The 17,982-nt window shown below is 41.7% G+C and overlaps 2 protein-coding genes across 4 annotated transcripts in view; both read left to right on the top strand.

Moving 5' to 3' along the window:
- LOC306663738 (uncharacterized protein) overlaps positions 1–660 on the top strand; it is an 80,593-nt gene extending 79,933 nt beyond the window's left edge. Inside the window, exon 8 of the mRNA XM_079144307.1 lies at positions 33–660. The gene's annotated coding sequence lies outside the window, so the exon portion shown is untranslated. The remainder of the gene's footprint in view (positions 1–32) is intronic.
- A 4,298-nt stretch (positions 661–4,958) lies between these two features.
- Positions 4,959–13,403, top strand: CDKN2AIPNL (CDKN2A interacting protein N-terminal like). Of its 3 annotated transcripts, XM_079144311.1 has the most exons (3): positions 4,959–6,951; positions 8,746–8,845; positions 13,061–13,403. In XM_079144311.1, the coding sequence occupies exons 1-3, from the start codon at positions 6,713–6,715 to the stop codon at positions 13,070–13,072; spliced, it is 351 nt and encodes a 116-aa protein (XP_079000437.1). In that variant the 5' UTR covers positions 4,959–6,712; the 3' UTR covers positions 13,073–13,403. The 3 variants fall into 3 exon arrangements, with proteins under 3 accessions (XP_079000437.1, XP_079000436.1, XP_079000438.1); XM_079144310.1 differs by lacking the exon at positions 13,061–13,403 and having other exon boundaries at positions 8,746–13,054; XM_079144312.1 differs by lacking the exons at positions 8,746–8,845; positions 13,061–13,403 and adding an exon at positions 7,526–8,728.
- The last annotated feature ends 4,579 nt before the right edge of the window (positions 13,404–17,982 follow it).

Genomic DNA, 17,982 nt, shown 5'->3' with positions numbered 1-17,982 from the left:
TTTTCTTTTTCTTTTTTTTTTCTTTTTAGCAGTGCTGAGGATCCAGGGCTTCACAGATGCTTGGCAAGTGCTCCACCACTGAGCCCCAGCCCCAGCAACTTGTCTATTTTTATGCTTAGATTGATGAAGAGTGGAAAATTGTGGAGAAATATGATTGGAGGACAAATGGGTATAATCTAAAGGCAATAAACAGAGGGAAACACCGCAAGGCCTCTGTGTTCACATTCTTTGTGTCCCTGTGTCTTTGGGAATAAGAATGTTCCTTTCCTTTGGATATAGAGAGGCTACTTCTCATATAATGGTCTTATGAACTGCTTCAGGGGAGAGGGTAGGAGGTCAGAGAGTGACCTGCTTCAGAGAAGAGCAGAGATGGCAAGAGTGACCTTCCTGTTTCTGCTTTCTCAAATGCCAAGGTACCATATTTTAGGTAGCATACACTGAACTCATCAATACAAAAATATAATCAGCATTAAAAAAAATAAATAAAAACAGAGCCAAACAGGGAAGCACACACCTGTAATCCCAGCTCCTTGGGAGATTGAGGCAGGAGGATTACAAATTCAAGGCCAGTCTGGGGGATTTAGTGAGACCCTGTCTCAAAACAACAAAACAAAACAAAAAACAGGCTTGGGATGCAAGTCAGTGGTAGAGCAGCCCTGGGTTAAAAAAAAAAAAAGCCAATCTAATTCATAAACATTGATGCAAAAAATTTAAGTAAAATTTTAGCAAACAAAATCCAAAATTACACAGAAAGAATATTATATTGTTCCTAAATGGAGTAGTGTAATCTAGGAATGGAAAAATGGCTGTATACTAGAAAATCTACCGATAGGTCATAATATTAATAGTTCTTAATAGAAAATAGATTATTGTAAATACTGAAACTGCATTTGATACAATCAAGCACTTTTTTTTTTTTTTGGTACTGGAGATTGAATCACTGAACTACATTCCCACCAGTCCTTTCTTTTTACTTTTTTGAGAGAGAGCCTGGCTAAATTACTGAGGCTGATTTTGAACTCGTGGATCCTCCTGCCTCAGCCTTCAAGGCACTGGGATTACAGGCGTGCAATTCCACGTCCAGCTGTAAACACTTATTTCTGATTGTAAACGTAACACTCATGTTGAAAATGTAGTTCACTGATAGAATGTTTGCCTAACACGCATAATGCCTCTGGTTTGATCCCCAGCACTGCAAAAACAAAGAAAATGAAAGAACAACAACAAAAAATGCAGTAAATTAACAAATACCTCCTCAACATGAAAAAAAGTTTTGTTTTTATTTATATGTGTGTTTTTTAGTAGAAGAGCAACGATTAATGAGGAAATATTAGAGACATGAATATTTAGGGTACGTTAGACTTCCTTTTTTAAATGTTATACTTATTAATCAATGTAATATAGGCCTGAGAAATAAATAATGGTGAATTGAAGATAAATATTCTAGATTATTTTCTAAAGAATGTGTTCTAGAGTTAGTTTAGGGTTTTCAATCAAAAGCTGGCTTGAGGGCTGGGGTTGTAGCTCAGTGATAGTGTTGCCTAGCATGTGTGAGGCACTGGGTTTGATCCTAGGCACCACATAAAAAAATAAATAAATTAAATGAAGGTATTGCGTCCATCTACAACTAAAAATATTTTTAAAATTAAAAAAAAAAATGGCCTTGAACTTGTGATCCTGCTGCCTCAATCTTTCGAGTTTACAGGTATGTGCCACCACACCTGGCTAATACCTTACTTCTTATGAATAGAATAAATCAAAGTGATGGTATGTCTAATGACCCTGGAGGCTGAGGCAGAAGGATTGCAAATTTGATCCCAGACTCAGCAGTTTAGCAAAGCCTAAGCAACTCAGTGAGACCCTGTCCCTAAATAAAATATAAAAAAAGGGCTGGGGATGTGGCTCAGTGGTTAAATGCCCCTGAGTTCAATCCCCTAGTACCAAAAAAAATTTTTTTTGGCTTTTGCCTTGCTTTTTCTTGGTTCAGTTTCTCTGAAGACCCTGCCATGTGACAATCCTCATGCAGCCCTGTGGAGAGATTCATGTAGTGGAAAACTAAGACCTGCTACAAATAACCATGTGCGGGGCCATCTTGGAGGTACATCTTCCAGCCCCAGGCAAACCTTCACATAACTGCAGCACCAGACAACAAGAAGACTGAAATCTCATTAGTTATTGAGCCAGAACCACCCAGATAAGACACTCCTGAATTTCTGATTTACAGGAACTGAGATAATAAATGTTTATCTTTTTAAGTTATTAAATGTTGTAGTAATTTGTTATACAGCTATATAACTAATACAGAAGGCAAAATAAATACACTTTTAGGCAGACAAAAGGGGAGAGAGAGTTCAGGATCAGCAGACCTGTACTAAAAGAAATTCTAATGTAAAATTTTCAGGCCTAAGGAAGCTAAGAGCTAGATAAGGAACGATGAACAAATAAAATGGTAAATATATGTATAAGTCTAATGTTTCCTTGGATTTAGGTTGCTGAGGCTGGCCTCAAACTTGTAATCATCCTTAGCCTCTGAAGTTGCTGGGATTAGGGGCATCCACCATAGTGCCTGGTTGTTTCATAGGATTTAAAAGTAGATTACAACAATAAAGAAGGCATAAATAAATGGAGAGATATACCATACCATGTTCATGGATTAGAAGATTTAATATTGATGTTAATTCTCCCCAAATTGATCTATAAATTCAATACAATTCCCATTAAAATATCAGCAACCTGTTTTCGCAAAAATTAACAAATTGATGATAAAATTTATATTAAAAAAGCAACAGACTAAAATAGTCAAAACTTTTTTTTTTTTTTTTTTTTTTTTTTTTAGCAAAATAACACATTTGGGGGACTTTTACAACCTGATTTTAGCAAGGTTGTCAGACTATGACCCATAGACAAAGTTAGTCTGTAATCTGTTTTTGCCAGATTTTTAAACTGAAAATCTTTTTAAATGCTTGGAAAAGAAAAAAAAAAAAAAAATGAGGTAGGAAAACTGACTTTGTCTTTCTTAGTACTCTGTTTTAAGAAAGTCTTAATCATAGACAGTCACAGTGGTGCACACCTCTAATCCTAGCAATTTGGGAGGCTGAGGCAGGAGAATCACAAATTCAAAGCCAGCCTCTGCAATTTAGCAAGATCCTGTTCCAAAATAAAAACCAAAAAGGGGTTGGGATGTCGCTCAATGGTTCAATATCCAATACCAAAAAAAAAAAAAAAAAAAGAAAAAGAAAAAGTCTGAATCATAAAAACAAGTTAGAAACAATAAATTGGTCAGTAGCTGGACTTACTAGACTCTTATGAAATGTTAATACTAAAGTTTGTTTTTTTTTTTTTTTTTTGTACCAGGTATTGAACCCAGGGGCATTTTGCTATTGAGCCACATCCCCAGCACTTTTTAAAAATATATATATATTTTATTTAGAGACTGGGTTTCACTGAGTTGCTTGGGGCCTCACTAAGTTGCTGAGGTTGGCTTTGCTTGGGGCCTCACTAAGTTGCTGAGGTTGGCTTTGAACTCCGGATTCTCCCGCCTCAGCCTCCTGAGCTGCTGAGATTACAGACATGTACCCATCACACCTGGCTTAATACTTAAAACTACTTCACATTCACATTACAAAAAATGAAGAGTTAGTGCACTTTTTAAAAATAAGTATTTTTTTGTACCAGGGATTGAACCCACGGGCACTTAACCACTGAGCCACATCCCAGCCCTTTTTATCTTATTTTTCAATTTTGAGACAGGGTCTCACTAAGTTGCTAAATAGATGAGGCTGGCCTCAAACTTTTGACCCTCCTGCCTCAGCTTCCCAAATCACTGGGATTACAGGCATGCGCCACCATGCCTGGCCTATTAATGTGCTTCTGCTTTCTTATTTATAATACATGTCTGAATGTACTTGCATGAATGTGTATATATATATGCATATGTCCCATCATTTTCAAAGACAATGTTAAAAAAAAAAGTTGCTACATGACCCTTAGCGCTTTCCCATCCTACAGGTTGGGTTGACTATGTAGCTGTAGCTGCAGTTCATGGAGCTTGGGTTCCTATTTCTTGGTCCATCCTCTGCACCATATAATCAATCAGGTGACCAAGAATCTGGCTCAGAGAATCATCAACAACAGTATTTTTCTTTTTTTTTTTTTTTAAGAGATGGGGTCTCACTATGATGCCCAAGATGGCCCCAAACTATAGATATTTGCCACTGTCCCTGGCTTATTGAATGTTTTTCACATTTGGTCCGAAATGTCTGGAGCCTTGACTCTGAGCATCCGAGTGGTGGGTCTGGGAATCTGCCATATTAATAAGACTGTCAGGTAACATGATCTGCATTTTGGGAACTGTAGCTCTGGGCACCTAATCTAGACTGCTGGGAAGAAGCTTTGGTTTTCAGACTGTTCATGCCTCTTCTTGCAGGAGTATGAGTAGCATGCCTTCTTATTAATGTAGTCAGATGTCACTGAACCTGGTGCTGGTCCTCATGAGGTAGAAGAAATAAGAACTAAACAGGAAGGACAAGGAAAAAAGATTTGAATTCAGAAGTTCTGCATACTTTTCAGGTCTGTCATCCCCTAAATCTGTTTTCATTCCAGGTTTGTTACTCCCAAATTCCTGGGAAATCTGTAAATTTTTCTGTGCACTGTTAATTAGCCCCCCACCCCATAGATTAAGCAAAGAGAGATCCGATATTGGAAGATTTTCCAGTGCTATCTATTGATCAGATAATGAAGACCACATTAGCCCAAGAGACTGACAAAACCACCAGAACCTGTCCTGAGATTACCAATCTGATATCATTCCTATATACCCTCCCAGACCCACCCCTCATCATGTTCCCTTTAAAAGAAGAGCCAGAGCAGGACATGATGGTCCTCACTGTAATCCCAGGGACCCAGAAGGCTGAGGCAGGAATTTCTCAAGTTTGAAGCCAGCTTAGGCAATTCAGTGAGACCCTGTATCAAAAATAAAATAAAAAGGTCTGAGAATACAGCTCAGTGGCAGAGCATTCCTGGGTTCAACCCCAAATATTGCCCCCCCCCCCCAAAAAAGTTGAGAACCCCTCCAAAATGTCTTTTACTCTTGAGATGGCCTGTATTCTCCCTTGAATGTGTACCTACTTTCCTAAATAAACCTCTGTGCCTCTGTCTGCCCCATATGTAGGACTTGCACTGGAGCCCTAGATCCTGGATTCTAAAGATCTCTATACTAACTCCACATTTGATGGGGGACAATGGGGAAGCCTATTAAGGCTTCCAAGCCTGGTGGAGGCTCAAGGAATTTCCTAGTTAGTGAAGTTGAATGCTTCATAGATGGGGAATTCACCACTTACAAGGAAGCCCCTCTCTCAGTTGGTCTTTTACCTTACCCTATAACAGATAGCAGAGTTATGCAAGTTAAATTATTAAATTGATGTCTCCTCTGGACATAAATTTTGGTTCCTTCCAATGTCTTTTGGAATCACAGGTGTCACTGCCCTGGTTGCTGAAATTACAGGCCTGCACCATCACTCTGGGCTTCCCCATTCCTCTTTGGATTTAGACCAGGATCCCTTCCATGGCCAGGTGAACTTATTGACCTCTAGTTTCATCTCCTTCATTCTCTTGGCTGCCCCTTTTCCTATCCTGTCCACTCCTGCAATATCTTCAATTCTCTTATCAGGCGAGGTTCTGTTGCCATGGCCTACTCCCCCTTACTAAGTTAACTCCTACTCATTCTTCAGCTCTCCAGCATCACTTCACAGATTCCAAGACTAGAGCTGGTTCCTTGCTAATTCATGCTTGTAGCCCTTTGGGGTCTTATTAATACTTGGAAACGTCGAAAATTTTCATTTACATGAATGAAAGCAATTATTTCACAAATGTCTGCCTCCCCGCCCCCGAGATGTTCAAGTTCATCGGAGCAGGGCTTTTTTTTTTTTTTGTACTGGGAATTGAACCCAGGGGAACTTTATACTGAGCCACATCCCCAGTACTTTTTATATTATGAGACAGGGCTCACTAAGTTGCTTAGGGCCTTGCTAAATTGCTGAGGCTGGCTTTGAACTCGCAATCCTCCTGCCTCAGCCTCCTGGGCCTCTGGGATTACAAGGTATGCGCTGCCAGAGCAGGGCTTTGAGTTTGCTCTCAGCGTATCCCCAGTACCTAGGAAAGTGCCTGGCAGGTATTCATTGGATGGATTACTCACTCCAGGAAGGCGGTCTTCAACCGCCGTGGAGTGTCAAGACCCCTGGGAATAGAGCAAAGACAGACCCCAGGCAGCTACATGTAGACATCCCCAGAAATTAGGGTATCTCTCTGCGGTCCAGGCCTCTGGTGTTGCTCAGGATAGGGCGGTGCCTGAAGACCTCCCAGGGCAAAAGGGATACGGCACAGCTCTAGCTGGCATCCGGCTGCCCACTGGAGGTGGGGGGCGCCTCGACTCCACTGACGGGCCTCAGTTTTGCCATCGGTTCCCCGTGGTCAATCCTGAACTGCCCTTGCAGTCCTAAGTACCCACTCCAGTCGCGGGAGGCTGCGAAGGTGTGAGGGAGGCAGCAGGCGCAGCGGGCAGAGCCAGGGTACGCCGCCGAGCCCGGCGAGGGCGCTCCAGGTCGGTCCTCCAGAGCAGTCGCGCGTCGTCCCGGCCCCTCTAGCCGCCCGGCGGTGGCGCGGTGCGCGTCGGGAAAGCGGCGGGAGGATCCGGCCCTCGGCGGCGGCGCGAGCCATGGTGGGTGGCGAGGCGGCCGCCGCGGTGGAAGAGCTGGTTTCCGGGGTACGGCAGGCGGCCGACTTCGCCGAGCAGTTCCGCGCCTACTCCGAGAGCGAGAAGCAATGGAAGGCCCGCATGGAATTCATCTTGCGCCACCTGCCCGATTACCGCGATCCGCCCGACGGCGGCGGCCGCCTGGACCAGCTGCTGTCCCTCTCCATGGTCTGGGCCAACCATCTTTTCCTGGGCTGCAGGTGCGGACCCCTGCCGGCCGGCTGACCCTGCTGCCTGCCTGCCGACCCTCAGGCCTCACCCCTGACCCAGAACCTCTGCCCCACACTGAACCAGTCCACAATCTCCCATCGCATTGACTGGTCCGCCGGCTTCTTCCCACCTTGCAGCCCCTTGGAAAGATGCTTAATTTTTCTGAGCCTCAGTTTCCTCATTTGGTAATTGGGTGGTTATGATGACTACAGTAATTAAAAGACAAGATCTTAGTACAAGGTGGGCTCAAGAGTTGCCATATTGCTGTTATCAGTATTACTAATTTAGCTCAAATCATCACCTTTTCAGAGTGTTTAAAGTCCATTTGCTCCTTTCACTCACCTGGCAAAAAGTGCATAGACTGAAACAGACTCCCCCGCCGTCAGATGAAGAGGCTGAAGGAGAGGAAATAATATTTGTAGGGCATGCAGCTTCCGACAGGATTGGTAGATTTATATCATGGTGGCAGGAACTGTGTCCCAGGGCTTTTTTCTCCCCAAACCCCAGACTATTTGATCCTGAGCAGGAACTAACTTTACTTTTCTGCTTTTCTTTTATGAACAGATGCCTTTTTTGCCAAGGTCCTAAAGTCCACTGCATCTTGGCTACTGCACCAAGACAACAAGGTCCTACTTTGAAGTGCCTGATTGATTAGGCACCCCCTAGACACCATCCTGAAGAAGGCAGAGATCTTGAGGATCCTTTATACTCCCTTAGAGTTTCTTAAAGTTAGGAGAATAGAATGACTTGGTTTGGTGCTGGTTTCTGTACCTTGACTCTGTTCACATGACCCCTCCAGTCCAACCCACTTGGGTTTGGTTTTGGTGCTGGGGTTGAGTGCAGGGCCTCTTGCATGCTAAGCATATGCTCTAGCATTGAGGTACACACGCGAACCCCAAAGCCACTTGGCTTTTGTTTCAGATACTGGGGTTTATTAGAATAGGATATACCAGATTTACCCATCCCAGACACACACATCTGTCCTTTCTGCCTTCTAGGTATCACTGGGAAATCTTGATTAACAGGTCCAAGATTAGAAAGATGTCAGAGAATTGAGCAAATGAACAAATGATGCTATTTTCATTAGACAAACATACATGTTTAAAACAAAAAATACTTTTGGCCTTCATACCATATTCATGAATATGTACTGCCAGATGTATGGTGCCTCTGTTTTTGAAAATCTTGACACATCTGCTCTATTGGCATTCCAGAAACCTAATTCTGTACTCAAATCAGGAAGAACTATTTCCTAACCTTGTGCTGAACATGTATAGGTTTCCCTTACAGTATCAAATCAGTCCACTGAAGAACCCAGCATAGCACCTGTGCTTATAGCCCCAACTATTAGGGAGGCTGAGGTAGGAGGATCACTTGAGCCCAGGAGTTTTAGGCCAGCCTGGACAACAGCAAGACCCTGTGTGTGTGTGTGTCTCTCTGTCTCTTTTTTTTTTTTTTTTTTCTTTCTCCTGTACTGGGGATTGAACCCAGGGATGTAAAACCACTGAGTACATCCCCAATCTTTTTTATTTTTATTTTGAGACAGGGTCTCACAAAGTTCCTAAGGCTGGCTTTGAACTTGTGATCCTCTTGCCTCAGCCTCCTGAGTTGCTGGGATTACAGGTGTGTGCCACCATGTCCAGCAGTGAGACTCTGTCTCTTTAAAAAAAGAATTTAATACTTCTAGAGTTAAGTTTACAGTCTAGTAACTTACAATTTCTTATTAATCCACAGTGACTAGTAATTCTTCCAAGGTTTTTACCTTACTACTTTCTGTTGTGCAGTTACAATAAAGACCTTCTAGACAAGGTGATGGAAATGGCTGATGGTATTGAAGTGGAAGACCTGCCACAGTTTACTACCAGAAGTGAATTAATGAAAAAGGTAAATAGGATATCCAAGTGCATTTGCTGAAAAAGTGTAGATTTAATGGTCCCTGCTTTGATGACACATATTGGAGTATACCGGTTTTTGACTACCTTGTTTACTATTCCACAGATTCTTTGACCTTTCAGTTTTATTTCCCTTCAATTGATATAAACATTTTTATAACTAGCTAACAACTCACCATAATGAGTTATGCATTGTTGGTGGAATAATACATAAACTCAACCTCTTTGGTTTGTCTACACACACACCATTTTAAGTTTTTTGGTTGATTTTAAGGAAACCATTGGCTAGATTAGTGCAAAAATTCCCCACTTGTTAAAAAATCTTGGTAAAAAAATTAGTGCATTGGTGTCCCATCAGGTGAGGGCTGGACCAGATTTGTTTGGCCTCTCTGACTTGATAAGGAATGTGGTGGCTGGACTACTGTCCAGATACCATAGCTGCTCCCTAGTCTGCAGAGCTTAGTTGACCTGAGGCTCTGGGATTGTATATAGTGAGCTCTTGCCTAGGGTCTTGTATCTGAACCCTGGAGCTGGGGCTGTGGAAAGGATGGGGCTGGGTATCCCGCTAGTTTTTTAGAATAACCCCCCAACATGCATTTTTAACATTTGTCCCATTCTCCTCACATAACAGAATTGATTGCTCCCTTATCTCCTAAAGTTCCTTGGGCACTTCCCCTGGCCTGTTTTAGAGCAGATTGTGACATTGACGGTGACGACATTTTGGTTTTTATAATTGCAATCGGCACTCAGCAAATACTTAACAAAATTGACCAGAGCAATAAAGAGCTTCTGGCTTCTTTAGTTCTATCTTCAGACATAGGTAAGCCCTTGTTTTACCCCAATTGGGTGTGTTTTAGGAGACAGGGCACATAAAGAAGTCCCCTTTTGAATAGTTGAATTGAATTCTCAGCTGCCTAGAAGGTGTTCTAGTTCCAAACTTGATTTCCCTGCTTGATTTCTGTTTTTCCTTAAAATAAAATAAAGCATTCTTTTAGTTTTTTTAATGTAAGCTTGGAGTCAGAAGATTCAGGTTGATGTTTGAGATGCTATTTTATTTTTAAAATCAGCTGCTAACAGGTAGCTGTTTTTAGCCAGGGAGCCATGTGAATTGGTAGTTTGGGGCTTTTTGGAGCCTTTCATGTAATTCTTTTAAAAATCCTTGGGTGTCCCAGAGTGGTGAGGTTCTTGGGGCCCAGCCAGGAAGGGTAGATAGTTGCTGGAGTACACTCCATGGGGCAGGGGTGAGCCATCATTTCCTGTTTGTGGCAGGCTTTCCTTGCTTTTTGTTCCTAAGGGGTTTTCTGAAGTCCTTCAGATCTGTTTTTCTTACATTCGTTCTCAATTTTACTTCTTTTCTGAACAGTAGCTATACTGTTTCCAGTTTTGCTGGGCTATAAGAGATCAGAACACTCCATGATATTTGGGCTATAGATCCCAGAAAGAGACTAAAGAGATTTGCATGTCCTCAACTTATTCATAGACATGTGTATACATTAGGAAAGATCTGTCTAAACTGTAAAGGGGCCTTGCACCTTAAAAATGTACAGAGTCCATTCCCTGGGGTGCTTTCTTGACACCGTCTTTTGCATAGTATGAGTCTCCAGAGAAGAGTCCTCAGGCATGAACTTAGCATCCCTGAAAGCAGTGCTGCCTGGGAGAAGCCTGCATGGTGGCCATAATTCTATACTTTTTTGGATTAGGTATATTGTGACTTCCTTCAAATAAAACTAATGTTTTCTTAGTAACCAAGTTTAATTTTAGACTGCTGATGATACTGAAAATGAAATTCATCTGCTCCTGAAAAGTGAGATACTTAGAGGGTGTGCTAAGTTGTGCAATTAAGAATCTTCTAGGGGGCTGGGGAAGTGGCTTAGTGGCAGAGTGCTTGTCCAGCATCCATGAGGCCCTGAGTTCCATTCCCAGCACAAAATAAAAACCTGTCTAGATAAGCTCATCCTGAGAACAAGTCATCATCTATGTGCCATGAATGTCTCCTCCATTGAAGGCTGCTCTTCAAACCCACTGGAAAGAGCCACAGGGTCTACACAGCAGTTTTTCCCCTTACCTTCAGTTTTTGCATGTAATAGAGAAAGCTTTCAAACATTAGGCAACCATGCCAGGCCAGAGGAGGGAAAAAAAATCCCCGATGTTAAGCCATGCATCTGAAAACGTCTGTTGTGCTGCCCAGAATTGATTCTTAGCTCTAAAATTAGAGGTCAGTTGGGTTTTAAAGCTAGCTAGCAAGTGGAAATGAATCACCTGGCATGGTTGGTATCTCAAGACCAGACAGTGATGATGACTTAGAGACATAAACCCTTAAAGTAAGATTTTAAAAATACTTTCTGGTTATTCTGCAGCTTTGGGGCAAGTACATTTCTGTGGCCTAGTCAACCTTTTTTTTTTTTGATATGAAAAATGAGTATTAGTCTTTGACAGGTGGGATTTGTCAAAGAGTTGAAGCATATGGTTTTCTCTTATGAAAGAGGGATTCAAACACAAATACATTGAGCAAACAATCTTGATTATCTAACCACCATCCAGAGGCACCTGCTTGCAGCATGTGTGGTTGCCCAGCTCACCTGTAATAAGTGATAATTAACAAAGAGGAGCAGCTGACTCTGGGAAGAGTGTCATTGCTATGACTGTCAGAATATTTCCAAGGTAATGTCTTACTCAAGGAGAAAGGAGTGATTGTCTAGGAAGCTGTTATTACTGACTCAAAGAAGTTGTCAACTTAATTATTTGATCCATTCTTCCTGAGAATATTTGTATCCCAAGAGGAAAAACGGCAGTATGAAAAGTGACCATAAATGAAATGTGGAAGTCTGAAAAACCAGTGTGCCTGCATTTCAAGAGGCTCTCTTTTGTGCATTATGCCCAGTCTTAGTAAGCTGTGAGGTAATGCTTTGGTGAGAGCAGCCATGTTCTAAGATGACAAGTATTGGTGAACACTCAGAATAAATTCAACCTTTCAGACTTGTTAACTCAGAGGCCATCTCATATCTCAAGATTAAAACTATGCTCAGTAGAGCTACTTGTCTTTTATATCTATTAGAAGTCAGAAAGAGCCAATATTTTTATCTAGTACCAGAATGGATGAAAAGACTATAGACTTTTCTACCTTGTAGAAAAGACTATACTCTGGCTGGCTGTGGAGGTGTATGCCTATAATCCCAGTGACTCCAGAGCTGAGGCAGGAGGATCACAAGTTTGAGGCCAGTCTGGGCAACTGTCTCTCTGGGGATGCAGCTCAGCGGTAAAGCTCTGGGTTCAATCCCTAGAACCAAAACCAAAACCAAAACAAAAGACTGTACTTTGGGCAGCCTATACCAGTGGCAACTGTTGTGCTGATGTAGTTGGGGGGGGGGGTCTGTCCTGTTGGAAATTTGAGATGACTGAGAGGACTTTTCTTCTTTAGACTGAAGATGGTTTCTTTAGGTGACACTGCATTCTCCCAAAAGGAAAAAGATTTCCTATATTTTGCTTCTCCTGAGGAATTTCATTTTATAATCCCTTAAAAAGACTGACTTGCTTAGCTAAGAAATAGGTCATACCTTGAAAACTCTGATTACTAAAAAGACTCTCAGATTGATTCATTGCTAAATGTTAAGGAAATCCATTCAAATACAAGGTGACAGCCAAAGTGATTTCTTCACACCCTGTTTAAAAGTTGTCTAAGCCAACTTTAAATTTACCAAAGGTGCTAGAGAGTCCCAGAAAGAATATATCTGCTTCAGTTCACCACTATTTGAAGACACGCTTTTACAGTTTGTAATAGTGTGAACTCCAGAAATATATAACCTTCTCATCTCCTAAATACCAACTCAGTGTGAAGTGTTGTGAATTACTACCTGAATCTGACTACTTTTGCTTTAGAACAAAAAGTGTTTGTGTGATTCTGCTTTTAGAACCCTTCACTGGAGAGCATGAAGGTGCATTTTAAGTATTTCCGTTACCACTTTAAATTGTGAACATTTATAGATTGCAAGAGACAAGAAAAGAAAATTAGATTCTGGCTTCCAAATGGATGGTGTGGTCAATGTTTTGCTAAATTTTCTGTATGTAGTAAAATATTATAATTTCTGAGTAGACTTACCATTTGTATAGTACATAAATATTATATCACTGCTATATTTTAATTTATGAAGATGAATTCGATTCACTGGACTGCACATATATATAACCTTTTCTTTTTTTTCCCCCTCAGCATCAAAGCTAAGGAGAAGATGTATCATATCACATTTTCATCATGGGCCACAGGCTTAGAAAGGAGGCTGGGATGAATGTGACGGTGACCACAGCAGCTCTAAAGACTCCTGGTAGAGGCAATTGGAATGAAAAGGAATCTGTCTAGATCAGCTTTTAGAAGTGATCATTCTTCCAGTAGCTACCACTGTAAAAGAATGCATGGATATTTATGTATTTATAAATCGTGTGCTCTAAAATGATTTTGTCAACATTGTGCAAGCCTTCGTGTAAAATGTCCTTTTTTGTAAATGTTGTAATAGTGGCATGTAATGAATTTTATAGTTTGGATTTTCAACAATGTACCTTTAAGTGTAACACTGTTGTTTGTTTTTTTTGGTGGGGGGGGCCTTTTTTTTCTGACTAAGGCAAATCAGATCTTTGTTTCCTTACTTCTACCTGAAATTCCTTACTTATACCATATCTGTTCTTCATTTGTCATTATATACTTATCTTGGTAGGAAATGAGAATCACATCGTAGGCTAAGGTACTCACGAACTAGCTATAGCTAGCTCATGGGAAGAGGCAGCCTACAATAAAGCATCTGGCTGCCCATTGTAGTGTTGTGCACCTATAATCCCAGTGGCAGGAGAGGCTGACGCAGGAACATCACAAGTTCAAGGCCAGCCTCAGCAATTTAGCAAGGCCCTAAGAAACTTAGTGAGACCCTGTCTCAAAATAAAAAGAGCCATGGATTTAGCTCAGAGGTAAAGCACCTGTGGGTTCAATCCCCAGTACAATCAATCCCTCAAAAATGCATCTGACGTTGTTTTAAATTCATTTTTGAGGGCCAGGGATGTAGCTCCATGGTAGAGTGCTTATCTAGCACTCTTGGGGCCTTATCATCCCCAGTACTGCAGACAAAACACAAGTAAAATTCACTCATAGGATACTTCTTCCAGCCAGCCAGCTGATTTGTAGATTCTCCAGATCTCCCAGACTGCTGGGTAAAACTTGGGTTTTCTAAACTTGAGGAACTGTCTTGTACAGTCTCTCAAGAAATACTCATAGTACAATACTGCTGTGCTCTGAGATTTTGGTATTAATATTCTGCCTTTAGTTAATGTACCTGTTCTGAACCCTCTTCCTGTTCCTTTTATTTCGTTCCCACTATTATACATGTACCTCTAGTCATAAATAGTGGGACTGGGGCTTCATTGGAGGGTAGCAATGTAAGTCTAACATAGAAGGATTCACTCATTGGTAGGCACTGGTAATAATTGTGAAGCCTGCCTTAATTAGTGAATACAGATAGAGCTGGTAAATAAATAAACTAGAGCTGATATCTGTGGGCAGAGAAGTGAGACTACACTTGCTTATACCTTTAAATGAAGGCCAAGCATCTTCCCTTGTATGGGCCACATCTCTGTGCAGTTTCCAACTCTAGTCTCTATAGTGATCATGAGATGGACTAAGTCAGGCTGTCTGATCTGTAACTTTGGATAAGCTACTTTTCTTCCTTATTTAAACCTTGCTTGGATAATGGAGATCACTGGGGAAAAAAAATTACAGAATGGGAAAACATCAGCAATCCAGATTTCTCCCCCCACTTTTTTTGGCCTAGGGATTGAATCCAGGGCCTTGTGCATGTAAGGCAACAAGCACTCTACCATTAAGTTACATCCCAGCCCTTGAATTTTATTTTATGTATGTAAGCTCCAATAAAATAGCCTTCCATTGCACAAGAAACTGATATCCCCCCAATCTCCTTCAGTTTGTTTATTTATTGGTACTGGAAATTGAACCCAGCCTGGGTTATGCAAGGCAAGTACCCTACCACTGAGCTATATCCCAGCCAACTCTTTCAGTTTATTTTTAAGAATTCTCTACTCTAGTTAAATAAAGTTTGTCTCTTTGTTTATTTGCAGTACTGGGAACTGAACCCTAGGGGTACTGTACCACTGAAGTACATCCCTACCCCTTTTATTTTGAAACAGGGTCTTGCTAAGTTGCTGAGACTGGCCTCAAACTTATGATCCTTCTGCTTCAGTCTCCAGTCACTGTAGGTGTGAGCCATGGTGCCTAAACTCCCATCTTTTTATTTATTTACTTACTTTGGTACTGGGAATTGAACCCAGAGGTGCTTTACCACTGAGCCACATCCCCAGCTCCCCCCACCCCACCCCCCAGGCGCAGGGGATTCGAACCTCGGCCCTTGCGCATGCTAGGCGAGCACTCTACAAAACGAGCTATTTCTTCAGCACCCCAGCTCTTTTTAAAATTTACTTTCTTATTTTGAGAGGTCTCACTAAGTTGCTTAGGGCCTCACTAAGTTGCTGAGGCTGGCCTTGAATTTGCAATCCTCTTGCCTCAGGTCCCCCTCCCCACTAGTTGCTGGGACTACAGGTATATGCCACTGTTCCTGGCCTCATCTGACTTTTATAACTGGTAGTAATCTCACCTATAAAATGAGTCAGTATTTTAATATTTCATTCTTCATGTATTTCTGGGAAAGAAAATAACAAATCTAAATTTTTGTGTTGCAGCATTCCTAGTGTAGATAAAATGGCCCATGATAGGCCTTGAAACAGCAGCTCGCACCACATGTAAGCTGCAAAATTCTGACCTTCACATACACAGTTCTGCCCACGAGTTGGGGTAAGAACAGGTAAAATGATATGAAGGGACATAGTAAAGTATAAGCATTCAAGTAATGGCTAGGAGAGGATCTTTTCTGTTAAAGACATGTCTCACGCCTTCTGAGAAGTACAAACATTTTGTACACTTGAGGTGCTCAACCAACAGTGATGCTCTCACGTTATTCAAATTACACCTAGAAAATTGCTTTCTGAAATATTCCTTAGAGTCACCTGATTAATCGTCAACCTTATTAGAGGTAAAGATTCTCTCTGAACTTTTCTAAGATCCACTTGGAACAGTGGCTTACCTATCTATGGGCACTGAGAGGAATCATTACCTGTGCTCTGATGCTTTGGTATCTCTAGTAAAATGCATGTTGAGATTTCTATCCCATCTGAGATTTCTATCACTCTGTCAAGTGACTTATGTTACTTCTTCAATTCTACAAGGTTTCTGCTAACTCAGGGCGATGGTGCATCTCTGTAATCCTGCATCTCAGGAGGCTGAAGCAGGAGAATCCCAAGTTTGAGACCAGCCTCAGCAATTTAGCAAGACTCTGACTTGAAATTAAAAATAAAAAGGGTTGGGAATGTCTCTCAGCAACTAAGTGCTCCTAGGCTCAATCTCCGGTACCTAAATCAATCAACCAATCAATAAAGGGTCTCTGTTGGGCACTCGTGTCGGCAGGAGACTGTCAACTTCTGGATGTCTGAGGTCTGTGTGCCCTGTGATGTCTAATCATGGCTCTCATTTTTCTTCCTCCAGTACTGGGGATTGAACCCAGAGGCACTCATAGCACTGAGCTACACTCCCAGCCCCTTTTGCCCCCGTTTTAAAAAAACTTTTGAGAGAGGCTCTTGCTAAATCACCTAGGTTAGTCTCTTTTTTTTTTTTTGCGGTACTGGGGATTAGGTTAGTCTCTTATTCTGACTAGTTTAGCAATACCTTTCAGTTCTGTAGAAGAAAGAGTAAGTGTGGGTCTTCAGAGGTAAAACTTTTAGAACTTACACATTTAGTCACAAAAATTGCTTCAACAATTAGTGCATGCTAAAAAAAAATCTGCCCTAATTTTGCATGTGTGTATAAATAAAATGAAAAGCAAGTCAGGCAACACTGTTTTTTCCTTGAGGTTCACTGTGCTCTTTCTGAAAGTTAGGACTCCTGGAGCTGGGTGGTGGCAGGCTGGCTGCTCTTCCGGCTTTTGTTCGGGAAGTTTTCTCTGGATGTCAGTGATAGGGCAGAATCTTTTGTGCATGTGCTTGTAGTAATGGAGGTGAGCCTGAGCCTTTGAAGAGGTGGAGTAAAAAAAGACTTATCACCTGAGCTAGGGGCTGTGGCACACACCTGTAACCCCAGCAACTCAGGAGGCTGAGGCAGGAGATAGTAAGTTCAAGGCCCTTTTGGGTAACTTAGGGAGACCCTGTCTCAAAATAAAAAAATAAAAAGGGCTCTGGATGTAGCTCAGTGGTAAAGCACCACTGGGTTAAATTCCCAGTACTTCAAACGAAACAAGTGACTATCATCTGAACACAGAGGTCCTTGTAAATCAAGGAATAGAAAATAAAAATAAGACTACTGGCTCCTATTAGATTTTAACTGATTTTTACCTAGATTTGGGCATGTAAATCACAGCTTTTTCCCTTGACAGTGTTGTCAGACTTCAAAATACAACCCAGCTGGTCCCAGCCATTCCATTCTACTTTCCCCAGACTGGTAGGCTAGTCAGTCAGAAAATATCCTTAAACATGGCCCTCTGGGGCTGGGGAGATAGCTCAGTCGGTAGAGTGCTTGCCTTGTAAGCACAAGGCCCTGGGTTTGATCCCCAGCAACTGCCCCCCCCCCCAAAAAAAAAAAATAGCCCTCCAACCTCATTTGCCCTGGCAAATGTCACTGTTAAGGGCTTGGTTTTGGTCCTCCCCTGGTTTAATGAAGTGGCAAATTAGTAGCAAAGGCATCAACCTTGAGCTGTGTGGGCCCTGAGCTTTTAGCAAGACTAAAAAGCTCTTGCTTTGCTATGGAAGCTGGCATCAAAATTTCATCCTCTTAGAGCGGTATTTTCCTTTCCCTTTGGCCATTTTCTAAGAATGCTGACTTGTCCACAGTAGGTGTACACTGGTAGGTATATTCTTCCTGTTGAATTACTTTACCCCAGTGTAGGGCACTGTAAAGTTAGGAACCCCCAGTTTTCTTTGGAGACTTCACTGGAAAAGCTCAAAAAAGACTCAAAGTACTTGGCACTTCATGAGCTCAGACTGCCTCATTCCTGACCTGAGTTCCTTTGAGACCAAGCTGTGAGGATAGGA

Source organism: Sciurus vulgaris (genome assembly GCF_902686455.1).
Source record: "Sciurus vulgaris genome assembly, chromosome: 6".
NCBI classification, from domain to species: domain Eukaryota; kingdom Metazoa; phylum Chordata; class Mammalia; order Rodentia; family Sciuridae; genus Sciurus; species Sciurus vulgaris.
The sequence above is the reverse complement of the archived record's forward strand: the minus strand, read 5'-3'. Positions and strand labels throughout refer to the sequence as shown.